General features: G+C 48.7%; 1 protein-coding gene across 1 annotated transcript in view; it reads right to left on the minus strand.

The window, feature by feature from the left end:
* ZFHX3 (zinc finger homeobox 3) overlaps window positions 1–17,043 on the minus strand; it is a 181,580-nt gene that overhangs the window by 96,766 nt on the left and 67,771 nt on the right. Inside the window, 2 exon segments of the mRNA XM_075765694.1 lie at window positions 8,473–8,969; window positions 12,460–15,206. Of these exon segments, the coding sequence (XP_075621809.1) occupies window positions 8,473–8,969; window positions 12,460–15,160 (3,198 nt within the window). The 5' untranslated portion in view covers window positions 15,161–15,206.

A 17,043-nucleotide genomic window follows, 5' to 3' on the forward strand; every position in this document is an offset into this window, starting at 1 on the left:
TGACACCAAAGCGATGGCATCTTGTTGTGAGAGAAGATCCGAGGTCCAGGACAGCTCTGCAGGACCTTTCTTACCCCTCAGCACTCAGCCTCTCCCTGCTGACCCACACATCTTGGTGAAAAACAGAAACCAAGCCCAAGTAGCTGTCTGAGTTGTGCACTAGTGACTGCTACAGACGCTGTGAAAAACTGTCAATTTATGCAGATTAGGACAGGAGCTTGTCAAGGTGTTTTTCAGTTGTTTGTTTTTTTCCTTGGGTTTTGTTTGTTTGTTTTGTTGGTTTGGTTTTTTTTTTTAACTCATTCTCACAAATATTTTGAATTCTAAATCCTGTTTGACAGACAGCTTTTAGCTATATGCTTTGGCTAATGCTTAGCTCCGCTGTGGTGACCGCTTGCTCCTGTTGCAGCCTCCCTCGTTTGTTACTCAAGTTGCTTTTACAGGGTGGTTTCTTCACTAAGCTGTTGGTTGCACATGGCTCAGTACTTACTGGAAAAATGTTGAAAGAAAAATCCAAGTGACTAAACTCCATAAATACAGCACGCAGCGCTGTGTATTCTCAATAGTTTTGATTTCAACCCTTTCAAAAAGCAGTATAGAGAAAGCGTAAATTTTGTGATCCCATACTAACGTACTTTATCACTAAATACCTCAAGGAAGTAAAAACCTACTTTCTTGCCAGGGTGATGTGATGGAGCAATCTGTCGCTCAGAGAAACGTGCAGTCCCAAGAGGGAGGTTTCTGAAAGGGTTAAACGGATAGTGAGTGGGTTTTGTATTAAAATACTTGCCAATCCCCACAGGATGCGAAAATAGAACCGAATTGTAGGGGTCCGTTCCTCCTGTAATTGGCTGTACAGTGAAAAACAGTGCTGTGTAGAAGCAAAGTACCGCTCGAATGTCCGTAAGCCTGGAGGAAGGCCGAGCGCACAGAGTGTGGGGAGAGGTGCCCTGCGGCGAGTGATCCCCAACGGGGAACAGAGCCAGGGGCTCGGCCCACAGGCACAGGGTCCCGCTCTGAACCCCCCGGGCTCAGACTCACGACGTTGTGCCCACCAGGGTGTGGATCACAAAGTTCCTCTGGCTATGGGTTCAGCAAGGCTCAAAGTTCATTCCAGACTTAAGCACGCTCTAGTCCTCAGAACCGCTTCAGTTCGTAAGCTCATCTTTCATTATGAGTTTATCCAAGACTAGAGGATGGCAGATTTGAATTAAAGGTTTGGAGACCAGCTTTGAAAACAGCTTTGTGGGGAGACTTGAATGGGTATTCACTTGTGAAGCTGCCATTGAACTTTTAGCTTAAGACCTTGTAGGAAATCAGCTAAAAGTCCCTTATACTCCGTAATTTAAACAGGCTTTAAACTGGCACCATTCGTGTTACACTCATGAGTGTAATTCAGAGCTCCGATGCTGCATCTCTAGTTCAAAAGATAAACTTGCAAAAATAAACCCCAAACACGCAGAAGGCAGACAGCGAGTAAATCAAAGGTTAATACAGCTCTAAATCCTCTGTAACAAGCACGACGGACTCTTTGCGGGCAACTTCACCCTAAGAACCTTAAAAGGCAGAGATCGAAGGAAGTTTTTAATAAAAATCAAACCCCAAACATGTTTCCTTTTGCCTACGTTAAATCATTTGGGTATTTCAAAGCTGAATCACACCAGCTACTCACAGGTCCAGCAAGGCCGAGCTGAGTGCTCAGAGGCTGAAGCTGGGCCGGTCCAGGGGCTGACGGCAAAGCCACCACCAGCCAGCAATGGCCAGGTAGAGTTTTCTGCCATCCTCTGTCTGACAGAAGACAGACCTGAACACCACCAGCTGGCAGAGTGTTTTCCAAACTTCTGGAGACACGCAGAAAAAACTTTCCACTTTAGTCTTCCGTGTCTTGGAGCCAAAAGCCAAGAATTCCTTTTATTTGTGTCTCACTGATGCCATTCATTCTCTTCTTGTTTTTAAAGGCTGAAAACACCCAAGGTATTTCTTTAAACTCTTTACACGACAAAACATTGAGCTTTCCTACACTGACGTCTTACAGAAAACATCTCCTGTCAGCCAAATGGTGGGATGAGATGACTCTCAGCTCTACCTTACTGCAGAATTATGGCACGCTTAACTCACGCTAATCCAAAAAGGAATAGTAACCAGATTTTAATAAACTAGCAATTCCCACTAGCAGTGAAATTTATGAAAGGAAACGGGGCAGATCTAAACCAATCCTTTTCTAGTACATAATCAAAGCTTCCAGCTCCAGCTATTTGAGAACGTACCGAGCTGGAGCCTGCGCCTCAGTGACCATCTGACGAGCACTGATGTGCCAGCTCCTCGCCAACCTGTCCTGCTCCCCTCCTTCAGCCCGTCTGCGTCTCTGCTCTTTACAACATCCCGTGGCACTAAAACTCACAGGTAAATAATATGCTGTACAAAAAAAGTGGGGTTTGTTCCATTTTAAACCTGTTGCTAGTTGTACCAGATGCACATTTTTTGTGCTAGGAGGAAAAGGGGAGCAACTGCTGCCTATTCACCTCCTCTGCTCTGTTCCGGATTCGTGTGTCAAGCTAACTCCAAAGCCCATTTATTGTCTTCACACAAGTCACTCCAGCCAGCTATCATCCCTGCCGCTCTCTCCGGGCTTCTTCTAGTTTTTTGTAATCCTTCCTAAAATGAGCTAAATTGAACACAATATTCAATGATCAGGCAAATCAAGGATTTACACAGTTCCGATGTTCTACCCCTTGCCTTTCTGCTTGCCACTGATCATTGAGTCAATGTTTTCAAAGAGTTTGGGAATGATTCCCCATCTCACTTGCAGGAAGAGCAATTTTAAACACCCCCCCCCCCCCCCTTTTTTTTTTTTTTTTTTGCATGATGGGGGGAGCAGGGAGAGAAGCCCAGACATTCACATTAGGGCTGTCTGCCCCCCCGTTCCTCTAACACTCTGTGACACCAAGTTTCATCTATCGTTTCCTCTGAAAGCACTTGGTGGTGTAAGGTTCTTCTACAACCGTCATCCAACTTTCCATCTAAGGGGTCTATGTATTCTTACCTTACAGCAGATTTCTAAGCTTGCTTTTTACTCCATCTTTGGATCACTTACAAACACAGAAAAAAACAGCTATCTAATTTTTTTTCTCCATTGTGGACAGTTCATTTTTACTTTGCCTTTTACTTCTCATCCTCCACCTCGCTATCAAGTCACAGACCTCTTCCCCCAGTGACAACAACCACATCTTTGCTTAAGAGCTGCTCCTGCAGAATCCTGGCAAAGACTCGGGGAAACCCACTGCGCGTGTGACCAGCCCAGCCCTGTCTGGAGGCTGGCTGCCTCCTTCAAGCAACCAGCAGTGCTGGGAGAACCTCCTCTTCCAAAAGGCTGGGTTTCCCCCTTTCTAATCCACATGCCTACTAAGACTCTTCCTTTACGGTTTCTATCGCTTTGCTCACTTAATGCTTTGTAGTTTCTGGCACGCGTTACTGCCAGGAGTCTGGCGTTTCATGTGCAAGTTCCTGCAGAACTCTTGAGTCCTGGCAACCCCAGTGACTTCTCCCTTCACTGGTACCTCCGTCTGAGACCACCCCTTGGATTTATCCTATGTAAAGGGGCATCCTTCGGTTCTTCTCTGAAACACAGGCGAGAGGAATTCACTCCTCCTTCCCCTCCCCACACTGTGGGCCTTCTTCCCTTTCCCTTCTTCTGCCTCCTCTTGAAATACTTTCCTATTTATTCATGTTGGACTTTCTGTGGACTTTGGCAAGGTTTCTCCCCCACTCCATTTTCAACTTTTTCTCATGGGCAGTATACATTTAATACAAGCACCTAACGTGGTTTTTAAATAAATCCTCTGTGACCTGCACACATCACACCCTTTTAATTTCTCTAACAGTAGCTCACCCATTTTACATGTGGTTTTGACTTCAAAGCTGGATACTATTATGGTAAATGTTCTTTTTGTCTGTTTCTGTTATGGAAGGATATTGAATTTGAATGCATTATCATTCAGTAACTATGTCTCATACAATATTCTGTGCATCATCTGGGATTGAAGCCTTTTCGGGATTTTCCAGCAAGTTTCTTCAAGTTGACACTTAGAGCCTCTAGAAGTTCAGTCGCTGCATCACATGCTGCCATGATGCTTCACCTCATTTGCAGAGCGGTAGCTAAAAAAGTGTCTCCTGTTGCACTTTCTACATTTCAGGCTGTCGCGTTTCCCCTAGCACATCACAGCCACCATCGTGGTCTGGTAGCTGGTGGTACGGCTTTGTATGCTCTTCTGAACTGTGTGATGTAAATCACTGCTGGGGATTCAATGGCATTTTACTGGAGTCAAGTAAGTTAATGCACATTGTCACCTCAACTCCTCTGTCGCTCCTACACATTCTGTACTCTCACACTGCAGTGTCCTTGGGGTTATCTTCCTTTCTACCACCTTTCTCAGTTGCCTATTTGATCAGTATCTTCATTTAAGACCAACAGCCCCAGCACAGCTCTTTGAGTAACACCGCATAGGGGACACGCTTTTGGTTTCGGTCTGTCTCATGTATTGTACTTAACTGGAACGGTAAAGCTTGGCTCTCGAACCCCAGTGCAGCTCAGCCTCTCGCTGCAGTTACTCCAGCTCAGCCTCTGCTCTCCAGATGCACACACTCCCGCTGCGTCTGCGGGAGAGGCAGGATGACACACGCTGCTCCTCAGCGGAACTGGGAACTCCCACCACCTTCTGCTGCACCTCTCGTTTTCCTTTAAACGGGTCATCTTCATTTCTTTCCAAGTCAGCACAGATCCACAAAGTTTAATCAATGCTAGTATCTTGAGTACTGATATTAAGGGGCCATTTTCCTGCACACTCTGCATCTCCCAGTTAACAAAGAACCTCTATGCAGGGCATCATGTAACCCCAACCCTCTCCTTCAGACTCCCTATTCCCTAAAAAGTTAACTCAGCTCTTGGAAAGACTGAAAAGGAAGACACTGAATGAACTCATTGAATGCACTCATTTGGCAGCCTGGCCAGCAATGTGTTTCTTCAGTAGTTCTTTGTTTAAACTTCTCCGAGTTGTAGGTTTTGAACTAGAGATTTTCAGGAAGTTGTAGGAAACGTCCAAACTTGGCTCTTGCTTAAGCAGATTAATTCCTCCTGGAAATTCCACCTGTGCAATAGACGCTGGGAACTCATACCTGACCTCTTCCAGATGTGAGGAACGCTGCTCTGCTTCAAGTCTGGTCTAGTCTTCTGTGGTCACGAGGAGACAAGACTTAGCTTCTGTTACAATGAGCCTGCACTTGTCAAGAGCTTGCACAGCCTCTGCCTCCAACCACCAATGTAACTGAACCTCGGTCTCACCATATTCATCAGGCTGTCCTAGCTAGGAGATGAAGGGTCTTCAAACCCGTCATCTACCTCAAGCCAGTCCTCCACCTCAAAAATCTAAACACACACATTTTCAGTAGTACTCTTGCTTTCCAGGTAGTTTGTCACAATATAACCCCCACCAACTGCACCAAGGAGATAAGTAGTCATGGTGAGAGGCACAAGTACCATGTTCCCCCAGCAAGGGCAAGATAAACAACAGGATTTCCAGTTTAGTCACAGGATTTTAGGGGGACAGTAGGGATTGAGGGAGAAGATAAGAATAAAGGAAAGATTACCAGACCCTTCCAATTTCTTGTCATAAGCAAGGACCCCACTGCGGCATCCCTGCCCCCTCATCACTGACATGGGAAGAGGTCTGGTGCAAGCTGTTGCAATGTGCGGGACGAAGATGGCAGCAGAAGACCAGACCTTCTCCTCTGGTACTGGAAGCATTGCAGGAGAAGACTAAAAGGTTCACCAGACTACAGGCTAACAGTGTCTCCAGATCACATTTTTTGGCAGCAAGTAGCACTAACAGAAGTGGCTCTTGGGCAATGCAAGCAGCCAGTAACATGTGATTTAAGAGAAAAATGGCAAAAAAGCAGAATAAGGAGGATTGTGTGTGATAAGCCTAGTATGCGCTCTCACCCAGCAGCATCTGGAGAGGATTTTCTCCAGCAGGCAGGGAAGAACTCGATTACATCCAGTTAACTGTGCTCTAAACTGATTATGCATGTGCCAGGCTAATGGATTACATTAGCAAGAGGAAAAATAACATCCAATCAATCTCAATTTACTGCAGACCACACCAAGGCCTGAGAGAAGAGAAACCATTCTGTGAACTACCCCCACTCCCGCTGCATCTTTTCAGCTATCAAGAGAGACATGGCATTACAGGCACACTGGGAGGATTGCACTGATGCTTGCTTGATCCATAGACAGGTTTTTCCATGAAGTCAAACTCTGATTCCAGCTACGCTGCAGCGAGATGCTGTGAATCCAGCCGTCCGCTGTCCCCTGCTACAGGCTTTATATAGACATACTAGAAAGCTAATATATGGACCGTACAACAGACTTCATTACTCTGAAACGCGTTATTCTCCATCTGGTGTTTCACTGCTTTCGCATCAGAAGGGACACAGGGCTGTAACAGGTCCGAGAACTGCCCAGGCCTCTTACGAACCTGAAAACTGACAATTCCTCTTTGCCTGTCTGAGGAAAGCATTTCAGGAATCTTTATTACAAGCATCTACGGCTGTCCCCCAGTCGGACTTTGGTTGGGTGTTTTTTCTTTCTTTTTTTTTCCCCCCCCTCACTCAGAGTGAGAGAATTCTAGCACCAATTGCTTCTTCCCCAGTAGAAACCACAGTAGATGAAGGGTGCAGATAAAGTTTTTTAACCCTTTGCAATGTATATTTAAAGAGAATAGTATTATGTGTTAAAACTCCTAAGAGAGCTTTCCAAAAACTCTTTTGTACCCCAAATTGAATTCCACAGCAGAGGAGATTCAATTCCTCATCTGGCTTTTTGAGGTCTCACTGTGACTCTCCTACCCCCAGTTTCCAAGCTGATTTTACTCTCTCAGGTCTCCTGCACATCTGAGAGCAGAGGCATACATGTAGAGCTGATCATTCTTAGAGCCAGACTCTGCTGTGCTAGGCTGGATCCCAGCTGGTGATGGTAACGGCCATCATCACAGCAGTTGTGGCCTCAACAGCGAGCTCAGCAGAAAGGTATTCCTCCTCTGAGAAGTTCCTCATCAACTCCTGGCAGGTCCACCAACCATAGTTCAAGGCAAACCCTCTATGATGCTCCTGGTTGTTTCTTTCCTCTCTGAATTTGCTGGAACTGCTCATTCCTAGGGAAAATCCAGGAATTTTGAATCTAATGAACTGTGACGTGGGTGGGCTACTGCACAATTCAGTGTCACATTTTACATTCTCATTGCATAAAGAAAAATACTCAAATAGATAAATAAGAAGCACAAAATACAGTCTGTGTGTACATATATGTAAAAAAAAAAATCTCACCGAATTTGGGAGGAAGCAGGCAGAAAAGGATGAGGACAGAAGGAATATAAAAAAAAAAACCTGAGAGAAATGAGAAGACGAGTGGGATCGCACGTGTGAATGGAAGGTATGCGGCTGCTTAGATTTATGGCAATTCGTACCTGATTGTTCATACTAAAGCCATTATGGGATGATTAGAGAAAAAGGTGAAGCTTTAAGTCCAGTGAAAATCAATAGAAACGTCTGGAGCAATTCTGCTGCACGAGTGAAAGGACTATTTACTGTATCCGGAGCTCCTCTTGGGTTACAGCCCACAGGGTTCAGGCCAGCGAGGGGGGGTCGTGAACGAGAGAAACAAGTCGGGAGAGAGAAGGTGGTTACAAAGAACACACAAAACAAAGGAAGGAAGTTAAAAAAAAAAGAAAGAGTAAAGAAAACAAGATGGCAGTCATAGGCCAAATACTGCTGTGGATGAAAACCTGCAGTGCCTCCGAATACAGTGTGTCCATCTGCATGGTCAGTACATGCACGCGAATACAGGCTTCTCTTCCAGCCTTCTCCCTTTTCCAGCCTCAAGTAACACTGCTCCCAGATCCCAGCATTAATGTACACAGAGCATAAAAGCAGAGAGACAGTGGTCCTCTTCCTCCATCCCTCCCCGTTCCATCCACCCAGCCTTCCCAACGTCAGGGTGAACACACTTCTCTGACAATGGCAAAAGCCTTCAAGTGCTCGTGAACAAATCTCGTACAGGTTAACAAACCACCTTATGGAAGAGAGCTAACAAAAGCACGGTAAATACCGCCTCGCACAATGCTTTCAGCAGCAACTGTTGAATTTTTGTGCAAAAGTGTCATTTACATGCAGCGCTATAAGACACACAAGCCCCCATTAAAGCACCTCGACACGAAGAGCCATTGGCCTAAGGCTTTAACAACCACAGTTGCTACCAGAACGCAGGTTGAAAAGCTGTGCCACGCACGTGAGACTGTGTCCTGCTGGAGAGATCTGAGCAGCTCGTCTCCAAAGGATCGCAATCCACTGCGGTTCAAAACAGATTTTACTTTGTTCCAGCACTCGGGCAATGAAGGAAGATGAAGCAAAGCCAATCCTTACCTTATAGAGCTTCAGGCTGGCCTCATGCCTCGAGTTCACTGTGTGAAGACGTAGCTTCTCTAGACTGTTGGTGTAGTAGTCGCAAGCATTGCATTTCAGATGTACGGGATTCCCAATGGCCACACACTTCAGCCTCCACTCGTTGGCCTTGCCGCCCTCCTTGATGTGTGCTACCAGCTGGTATTTCTGCACATGCTTGTCCGTCTTACAGTGGAGTTGGAAGTTTGCCTTGAGCTGTGTGTTGTAGCGGCACAGCTTGCACTGGTATGAGTCCCCCATCACTGCCTTCCACTCGTCTTCAGGGAGGCTACGCTCCACGTTCATGTGGAGGCCCAACATGTCCAAATTATCTGTAGTGAACTTGTTGCACACAGCACACTGGAAGAGCTTCAGCGATGGGTCATTTGTTTGTGTGAAACTCTCACCCAAGTTCATTAGCTCCTCAGACACCAGCTGTCCACCACCTAACCGCATGTCCAGGGGGATCTCTCCACCCACTGCACGAAGGAAAAAGGGGAGAAAGAGGTCAGAAAAGCGGAATTCTTTACTTGCCAGAAGAGAAGCACAGAGCAGAACATATGCTGCTCTCAGTGCAACTCTTGCACCCACCGAACACACAGCGAAAGCCAAGCATGGCTGTCCCTTCGCTTATTCCTCTGCGCCACTGGGCAGTACCATATCTGAAGAAAACAGCAAATTGCAGCCGGTGTTTAAGGCTGGGAAGGACCACAGCAGCCCTTGCTACTCACCCCCTGAAAGAGAAGTATCCAACCCTCTGCCCCTGAAAGATGGCAAGAAAGCCCCTACTTCCTACAAAGTTTCAGAAGACGAAGAATTCCTTAGTCCTGCACTGAAAGTCTCTGTGGCCATTTCAAGAACAGCGTAACACTTCATCCTGTTTTTACTTCCCTACCTGGAGAAGCAGGAAAGGTTACCTCATGCAGTACCTGAGCACAAATAAAAAACAAGGTGAGAAGTCCCAAGTCCAAGTGATGGGAGTATTACAGCAAGGTCACCACACTGTCATCAGAAGCGGGCAATGGTGCAGAATGTGGCAAGTACCAAAAAAACAATCTGAAAGGTGCCACTCCTGCACTACTGGATCTCATCTCTTGTCCAAAAGTTCAAAATGGTGGACAGTCTTCTAAAATCAGTGTTGACAGACACTTTGTATGCCCAAGACAACCACTATTAATAACGAGAGTGCAAGAGCATGTCAAGGAAAGCCAGCAGGACACTTACTGTCTTTAAGTGTCAGATCTACTCTTCAAACCAAGAGCTGAACTCTATTCACTTACGGCAAATGAATGCAGCAAGCTGTTATTTACATCAGAGCACTTTGAAGATGTGGACAGAGAAATTTTCTTCTTCTAACATTAACTTTTTACACCAAAGCACAGAGACCAACCACCAGCCTCTTCTTAGGACCTTTGCCCCACCTTGCTCTCTTTTTCCATTTTTAAGACATTCATGCTCCTCCTGCAGCTTTTTGGTATTTTACCTTGATCTTACGTCATGGCTCAGCTTAACAATCTTATTTTATCAAAGGAACCTTCAGGTCAACAGTTAGTCAGTCAATCAAAAAAGAGAGATTTTATTTCCTTAACCTTTAGTTTCCCATGTTCCAATCTGTTTGCTGAGAAGCAGCCAAAATGGGGAAGGCACTCCAACTGAAGTCCATACTAACCTTTCTGAAAGCATGTAACCACAGGCGGTGCAGACCGCAGCTTCGGGCTGTGCTATCTTTCCTGCAGAAATGCAGCATCTCCTTTGTCAGAGGAGCAGAACCTCATTTTCATCAAGCATATCTCGTGCTCACACAGAGAAGAACTGGTTGCAGAGGGGAAGTCCCATCCGTATGCACTGCCCAGAACCTGTCTTTCCATCAAAGCAGTCAATGATCTTTTTTTCTCGATCCACTCTACCCGTCACGGCCATGGCAGAATTATACCCTCTGTATATCTGCTCACTAAATATCTGAAGAGCTGGGAACCCACCACTTGCCTTCTATGGTCCATATCTCCTAATCCAGTGATTTTTCTAAGCATCCCTTTTAGACTGTATCCTGAAATCCTCCCTTTGAATCAGTCTCTCCTAAACACATCATGCAGTAAAAACCCAAAAGCAGAATCTTCTGAATTATTAATATTCTACCCAAACCCAGTTTTGGACTGAAGTGTAAAAAAGGGAAAAAATCTGCTTCACTTCTCGCAAAGTTCACAGTGTGTGTATATGAGTCTAACGAGCTGAGCTCATGTCAAGTGCTTATTGACATGGGAAGGGCCTCCCCCTGTAATCCTCAGCTCAAGATCTGCAACCATCAAGTGTACAATTCACAAATCACCCTCCAGGCAAGCTCATATACATTCAAGGCCTTGTTGTGCACTTTAGGAAGGTTCAGTTAAAAAACTCCCAACTCCTCTCACGCCAGCTGCCCTGGGCTTCAGTAAGGAGGGGCTATGGGCTCCAAAAGAGCGCCGCCATCCAAGAAACCCACCGCGGACGACACTGTAACTTTATACCCTACAAGCTATATTGCAAATGACTGTCAATTACATCTCTTGGCAACTTGGAGCTATTGAAAAAGACACTGAAAAAGACACTAAAAAAGATTGTGTCCTTGACCTCCCAACGATGCAAGCTGGGACACCACAGGGTGGGGGGGGGAAGATGATAATTAATTTATAGTCACTTGAGTTCCTCCATTTTCTTTTTCATTTTTTTAGTATCTTGTGGTGTTCTCTCATATGACTTTCACGTCCTTCTGGACTAATAATAAACTGTAGTATGAGTAGCTGAACGAAAGGAGAACATGCATGAGAGCAACGAACCAGTGATGGAGCGCATCAGTAACAGCAGCATCGATGGATGGACAAGGTTAGGGAGGGCAGAGTGCAGCACGGGGAAACGAGTTCAGAGGAAAGCAGTGGCAGATTTCTTTTCACATACTTTCTCAAGGCACTGTGAAAAATTCTCTGCGGCAGCAAAAGAACGTAGAGACAGCAGTAATTTCAGTCAGCGTCTGCCAGGCCTGAAGTGCGGAGTGCTCAGTTCCGAGCCAGCTTTCATCCCAGAGCGCTGTGGAGATCAAAGCTGCTGGAAGTGTGTGCACATGGCTGCTGCCGGCCCTGGGCGACACAAGCAGCTCGGGGAGGAACCTAGCAGGACCTGAGCTTCCATCCCCCCTCTAAGTCTAATTCTTGGACTAAGTTGTGCAGGGATGGGGCATGTCCCTCACAGTGCCAAGCACAGTGCCAACACGAACACGATGAACGCCTCTTGTCAGGAAAAATGCATCTGGTAGGTCATTTTTAAGTGTTTTATCATCTCTAGCCATTCCCCTCCAGTTTACAATTCTCATCTGGTCAAGCCTTGAATCCTACAGCTCACAGAAACTGTTCTGGCACCACAGAACTTTCAGCTCTGTTTCTTCAGCAGAGGAACACCACCCCTTCCTTCCAAATTCATCACAACTCTCAAAACCTGCTCACCTTTTCTTCTCCAGGCAACACAGCATGTAACAAACCAACTCAACATCTGCCTTTGACAGGGCCAGCAGCTGATCAGACCCTCTCACAAAGCCACCCGCCAAACTAGTCACATCCCTTACCAAACCAAGGAAAAGTCACTCGGGAACACTTTAGTAAGGATGCTTTCCACAATGAGGAGGAACATTTACTACACACCAGCAATAATCCATACCTACTGTTTTATTAGCTCCCTACCAAAACTCTTAGAAAATGTACCAGAAAAGTAACGTATTTTCCCAGGATGAGGAAAACCCGTCTGGGGGAATGCAGAAGAGAGGTCTTCATCCTTGACCACCAGACAAAGGCAACTCACCGCACTGTGGCTGTGCTACACAGCGGGCCGCAGAGACAGAAGGATTTGTCAAGCCGCGCCCAGCCCACGCACGAGGGTTTTGCGGTAACGGAAACACAATCCCTCCCTTACACATGGCCATGGTGGAAAACCCTTCGGCCTCACCTAGAGATGGAGTCATCGTTGCCATGGGATTGGTGGGATCGAGCTGGAATCCACCCATCATGAACTGTGCATCTGAAGAAGTGCTGTCCATCTTCAAGTTGGGAAGGTTCATGTTCTGCGCCAGGTAGTACTGGTAGAGCTCGGCCTCAGCGGGGGACGGCAGGCTGCCAAGGCCCAGGTGCCGGTTATGTTGGATTTGGGACATATTTTGCTGAAGCAGCATCATATTGTGCATGTGCTTCTCACTGGTCATGTGAATACGAAGGTTTCTAGCTACGTTGGTCTCATAGTCGCACACCTCGCACCGCCACGTAGGTTTGGTTTTTGGTTTGGTGGGGGAGGGGGCCCCACAGGTGCTACCAATGTTGGCTGCCGCGGCTGCTGCGGCTGCCGCAGCTGCCGCCGCCGCCCCAGCGGTGTGGCTGAAGACTTGTTCTCCCCCTCCGTTCTGCAGGTTTTGCATGTTGTTGAGATGCTTGTCTGACTGCATATGAATACTGAGGTTGCCTTTGGTAGTAGTGGAGTAGTTACAGACCTCACAGCGGAAGGGCTTGTAACCACAGGTGTAGCTCTCACCCCGTGCCAGCCGCGGGTGTGGCTGTCCACTTTTGCAGTAGACACAGGAGCCACCCGGCTCGGGATGTTTCTCCTTCATGTGCGCCTCAAGCGTCTGCTGGTACTTGTAGTGCCAATTGCACTTGGGACACTTGAGTGTCTTACATGAGTTGCGAGAATGCATCATAGTCATGTGGCCACCCAGCGACCGCGAGGAGCCCAGGACTGTGTCACACTTTGGGCACTCCACGCCGCTCCCCGAGGGGCACTCCCCACCCCCAAGTTCACAGAGGGGGCCAGCATGCTGGTGATGGGAGATGTAGCTCCCGTCCTCGCCCTCTGCACTCTCATTTGGTTCTGGTGCTGTGGCATTGTCTTTATTGGCACTTTCATCGATAAAGTCCAGCCTCCTGCTGCCCTCTGCCACACTGGCTCCGCCGCCCTCATTGTTAAAGCTTAAGTGATTCCTCCTGTTTGCACCATCAAAGACAAAGGAAGAAGCAGAATTAGAACTAGCAGAAGCTGTGCCCCGCGACAGGGTCTGGAGCACGTTAGGCATTAAGGGAGAGTTAGAAATGCTTTGGTTTGAGAGAGCAAGGTCCTTTTTGCTGCTGCTGCCGCCTGCCACAGCCCCAGCATCCTCCTGGGGCCGGTCCTCCAGTTCGTCCTCCAACTCACTCGGAAACAGTCCTTTGCAACCCTCATCATCCTCGTCTTCTTCCTCTTCCTCCTCCTCCTCTTCTTCCTCTTCCTCCTCCTCCACCTCTTCTTCCTCCTCCTCCTCCACCTCCTCGACTGGCTCTGCCTTTTCCGAGAGGCTGTCCTGGTCAGCCCCCTCTTGCTTCTCCCCCTCTGCCACCCCAGGGTCCTTCCCCTCTGAGGATTTGGTGGGACTGGAAGCCAGTGGGCCCAGGGGGACTGAGGTAATGGGAGTCTTCAGGGCCGAGCTGGTCAGCCCGCCCAGGTTGAGGAGTGCGCCGGGGGCCAGGACGCCCGCTGGCGACGGCTCCGCTCCACCGGCCGCCCCGGCCTGGAGGGCCTGCTCGCCTTCCATGCGAATGCCACTGAATTTACCATAAAAACTGTGTCCAGGGCCTATGAGGTTAGCTGCGGAAACGAGAGGGTGCTGAAAGGTTTTGTTTTTTGGTTCCAGAAAGCTGACAAGGGGTTCCTTGTCTTTGCCTATCCCTTGGATGATAGCGGAGATGTTCTTATTGCTAAGAATTTTCCGCTCCTCCTCACTCAGAGTCATTCGGTGGTCGTGCACCGCATGGGTCACGAACGAGCGGACATACCCAAAGGAGAGCTTGCACAAGAAACACATCAGGATGGGCTTCCTCTTCCCGTAGAGCACAAAGCCATCGAATTTGGACAGGTCCACATTGTTGGGAACATCTTTGGATACGCAGGAGCTTTTGGCAGAACCGTCGCTGTTCAGGTAATCCTTGTTGCTTTTGTGTCGCACATCGAAGACGCGGAAGCTGTGCAGGACGGGGCTGATGCCCGCCAGGGCTGAGGTATTCGGGAAGGCCTGGTCTGAGCCCTCAAACCACTTCCCGAAGGATGAGGCTATGTGGAAGGTGTTGATGATCTGTGGATAAACGGGAGCGGTGGCGGAGGGCTCTCCCTGCTTGGGCAGAGAGTTCGGGAGCAGCGAGGGGAGAGCCCCGCTGCCGCAGGCACCCCCGCTCTGCACCAGCTGGCTGAGGCTCTCCACGATGTAGGCCGAGCCGTCCGGTTGGTAGACGATCTCTCCGGCCAGGTTCTCCACATCGCTCTCCTCCTCCCCGTCCTCGCTGCTCTCGCTCCCGCTCTCCCCTCTCAGCGGCGGGGGCGGGCGGGCGCCGGCGCAGCGGTGCTCCATGTAGCTCTGCAGGCCGGCGAAGGAGGCGGCGCACTGGCCGCAGCTCACCTCCTTGCCGGCAGGCTCAGCGCCGGGGCCGGCCGCGGCGCTGCTCTCGGGGACGCGCTCGGGGAAAGGGACCCTCAGGCTGTCCAGGGGGCTGCGGCTCTCCGCCGCGGGCTGCTCCATGCTGCCGGCCGTGTCGGGGAGGTGGGCGCTGTTGAGATCAGTCCATTGCTGGTGCTGAGGGATGCCGCACCCATTGTCCTTCCCGGGGATGACGGGCGAGTCACAGCCTTCCATGGCAGGGCCGGCACGGAGCGCTCATTGCACCCGGTACGGCTTGGACCTGCAGGCGGGGAGAGAAGGAGAAAGGCGGGTGAGTCAGGGAGGAGACACAGCTCCCTAAAGACCACCCACCACAAAGGCCACCAGCCCCGCTCTTCAGGACCAAACGGGAGGCTGCGAGACCTGGCGCCACAAGATGGGCTCCAGGAACCGGCGGCCTGGCCTTGGGCAATGCACCGCTGGAAACGAGCAATGGAAATATGATGGAAGCAGGAAGGCAAGAGGCAAATTGAAGGGACCTGGAAAGTGGTGAAAACCTCCCCCATCGCCTTCCCTGAAGGGGGGCAGGAAGATCATAGGACCCACACTGCCACCCCCCCAAGCCTTAGATCTTCAGAAAACAAACAAAAATGTAACAGAAAAGCTTCTGACAGAGTTAAGACACTACAACAGAACACTGCTGGAGCTATAAACTTTGTAAAAATTGTACTCTGTGGCTCCCTAAGCCAGAGGCCGTTATTTTCGGGTGATTCCCTTCTGTTAGTGGTTCAGGGAGCACAGAACCAGAGCTACCACACATGCACCTCCGTGGCAGACCGTGAAGCCCAGAGCAACTCTCAGAGATTTCGGAGCAACAGTGTTTGGTATGCACAGGAGATTTAATTGCTGTGTTCTGGACAGAGTTTAAACAGAGAGACGTCAGGAAAGAAACCAAACAGGAAATTCCAGATCTGACAAGGGTCCATCCTGGGGATCGGAAAGCGGTCAGCCCACCATGCTCCAGGAAGCTCCCAGAGATGTCGCAGGGCACAGCCTCTGCACACAGACGGCTTCCTATCATCCCCAGAAGCAAACGGCCAATGTAGGTCCTAGAGGAGAAGGAAGGACGCCTTTCCCACTACTTCTATTCCACCAAATATGTGACCCGGGGAAATTCCACTGACTGCCAGGCAGCCGGTGAGCACAGGCTGCTGGGCACGGCTGACATCCACACTCCCCGCCACCTCTACCCATTTACTGCACCCTGCCAGCATCTCTTGGGCTGGGATCCTAACAGGGCCCTTCAGCAGGACGCGCCTTTCCAGAGGTTACAGACCTACGAGATTAGGTAGTGCTACGGTTGGTGCAGGAGCAGTGTCATGCAGACCACAAATCAGCAGGACATTGCCAGTTCAGCTGCAAACCTACCAAGTGTCCTGCCTGCAAAGATGCATTTCTATAGTCTGCTTCCTATAGAGAGCTCCTGCGCAACCCAAACACCAGCAGAAATGAAAGCACTATTACCTCATCTGAAAAAGCGATCTGGTCCACAGATTTCCTCGCATACACAGATAGAAAACATCCATAGAAAACAACTGAGGAAAACCCGTACAAGCAGAGGCAAACTTCTCCATGTTTCTACAATCCGTGAACCAAGAGACAACGAAAGACTTACGCTCTAGATCTGCCGTCACCAATGGCACACAGGATTTTTTCCACAGTATTTTATCTTCTACCAACTAAACACAAGCACCACTTTGCTTGTCAGGCTATTCCAAAACTGAGTACACGCTTGGGGAGAGTTTTTGCTGATACGAAGGGGTTGGGGGGCAGGGCAGATTTTAATTTAACAGTATACTGTTATTCTTAGACTGGCTCAGTGGGATTTACTCTAAATAACATATTTAAAGTTATACAAATTATTTTAAGTCTTTCTTTAAACCTCTCTCGTTTACCACAGCTTTCTCAAAGCTGCTCTTACCTGAGCATCCTCCGAGCAGTTGCTGAGATGCTCCAAGCAGCGCACAGTGCTGGAGCTCTGGCTAGACCAGACTCTCAGCCAGGACCCCCCATTTGCACCCAGCGGACCTGTGTACACACCAGCTGACACCTCGGGGGTTTAAGGTCTCTCCCTTCAA

Source organism: Balearica regulorum, chromosome 13 (assembly GCF_011004875.1).
Source record: "Balearica regulorum gibbericeps isolate bBalReg1 chromosome 13, bBalReg1.pri, whole genome shotgun sequence".
In the NCBI taxonomy this organism is placed as follows: domain Eukaryota; kingdom Metazoa; phylum Chordata; class Aves; order Gruiformes; family Gruidae; genus Balearica; species Balearica regulorum.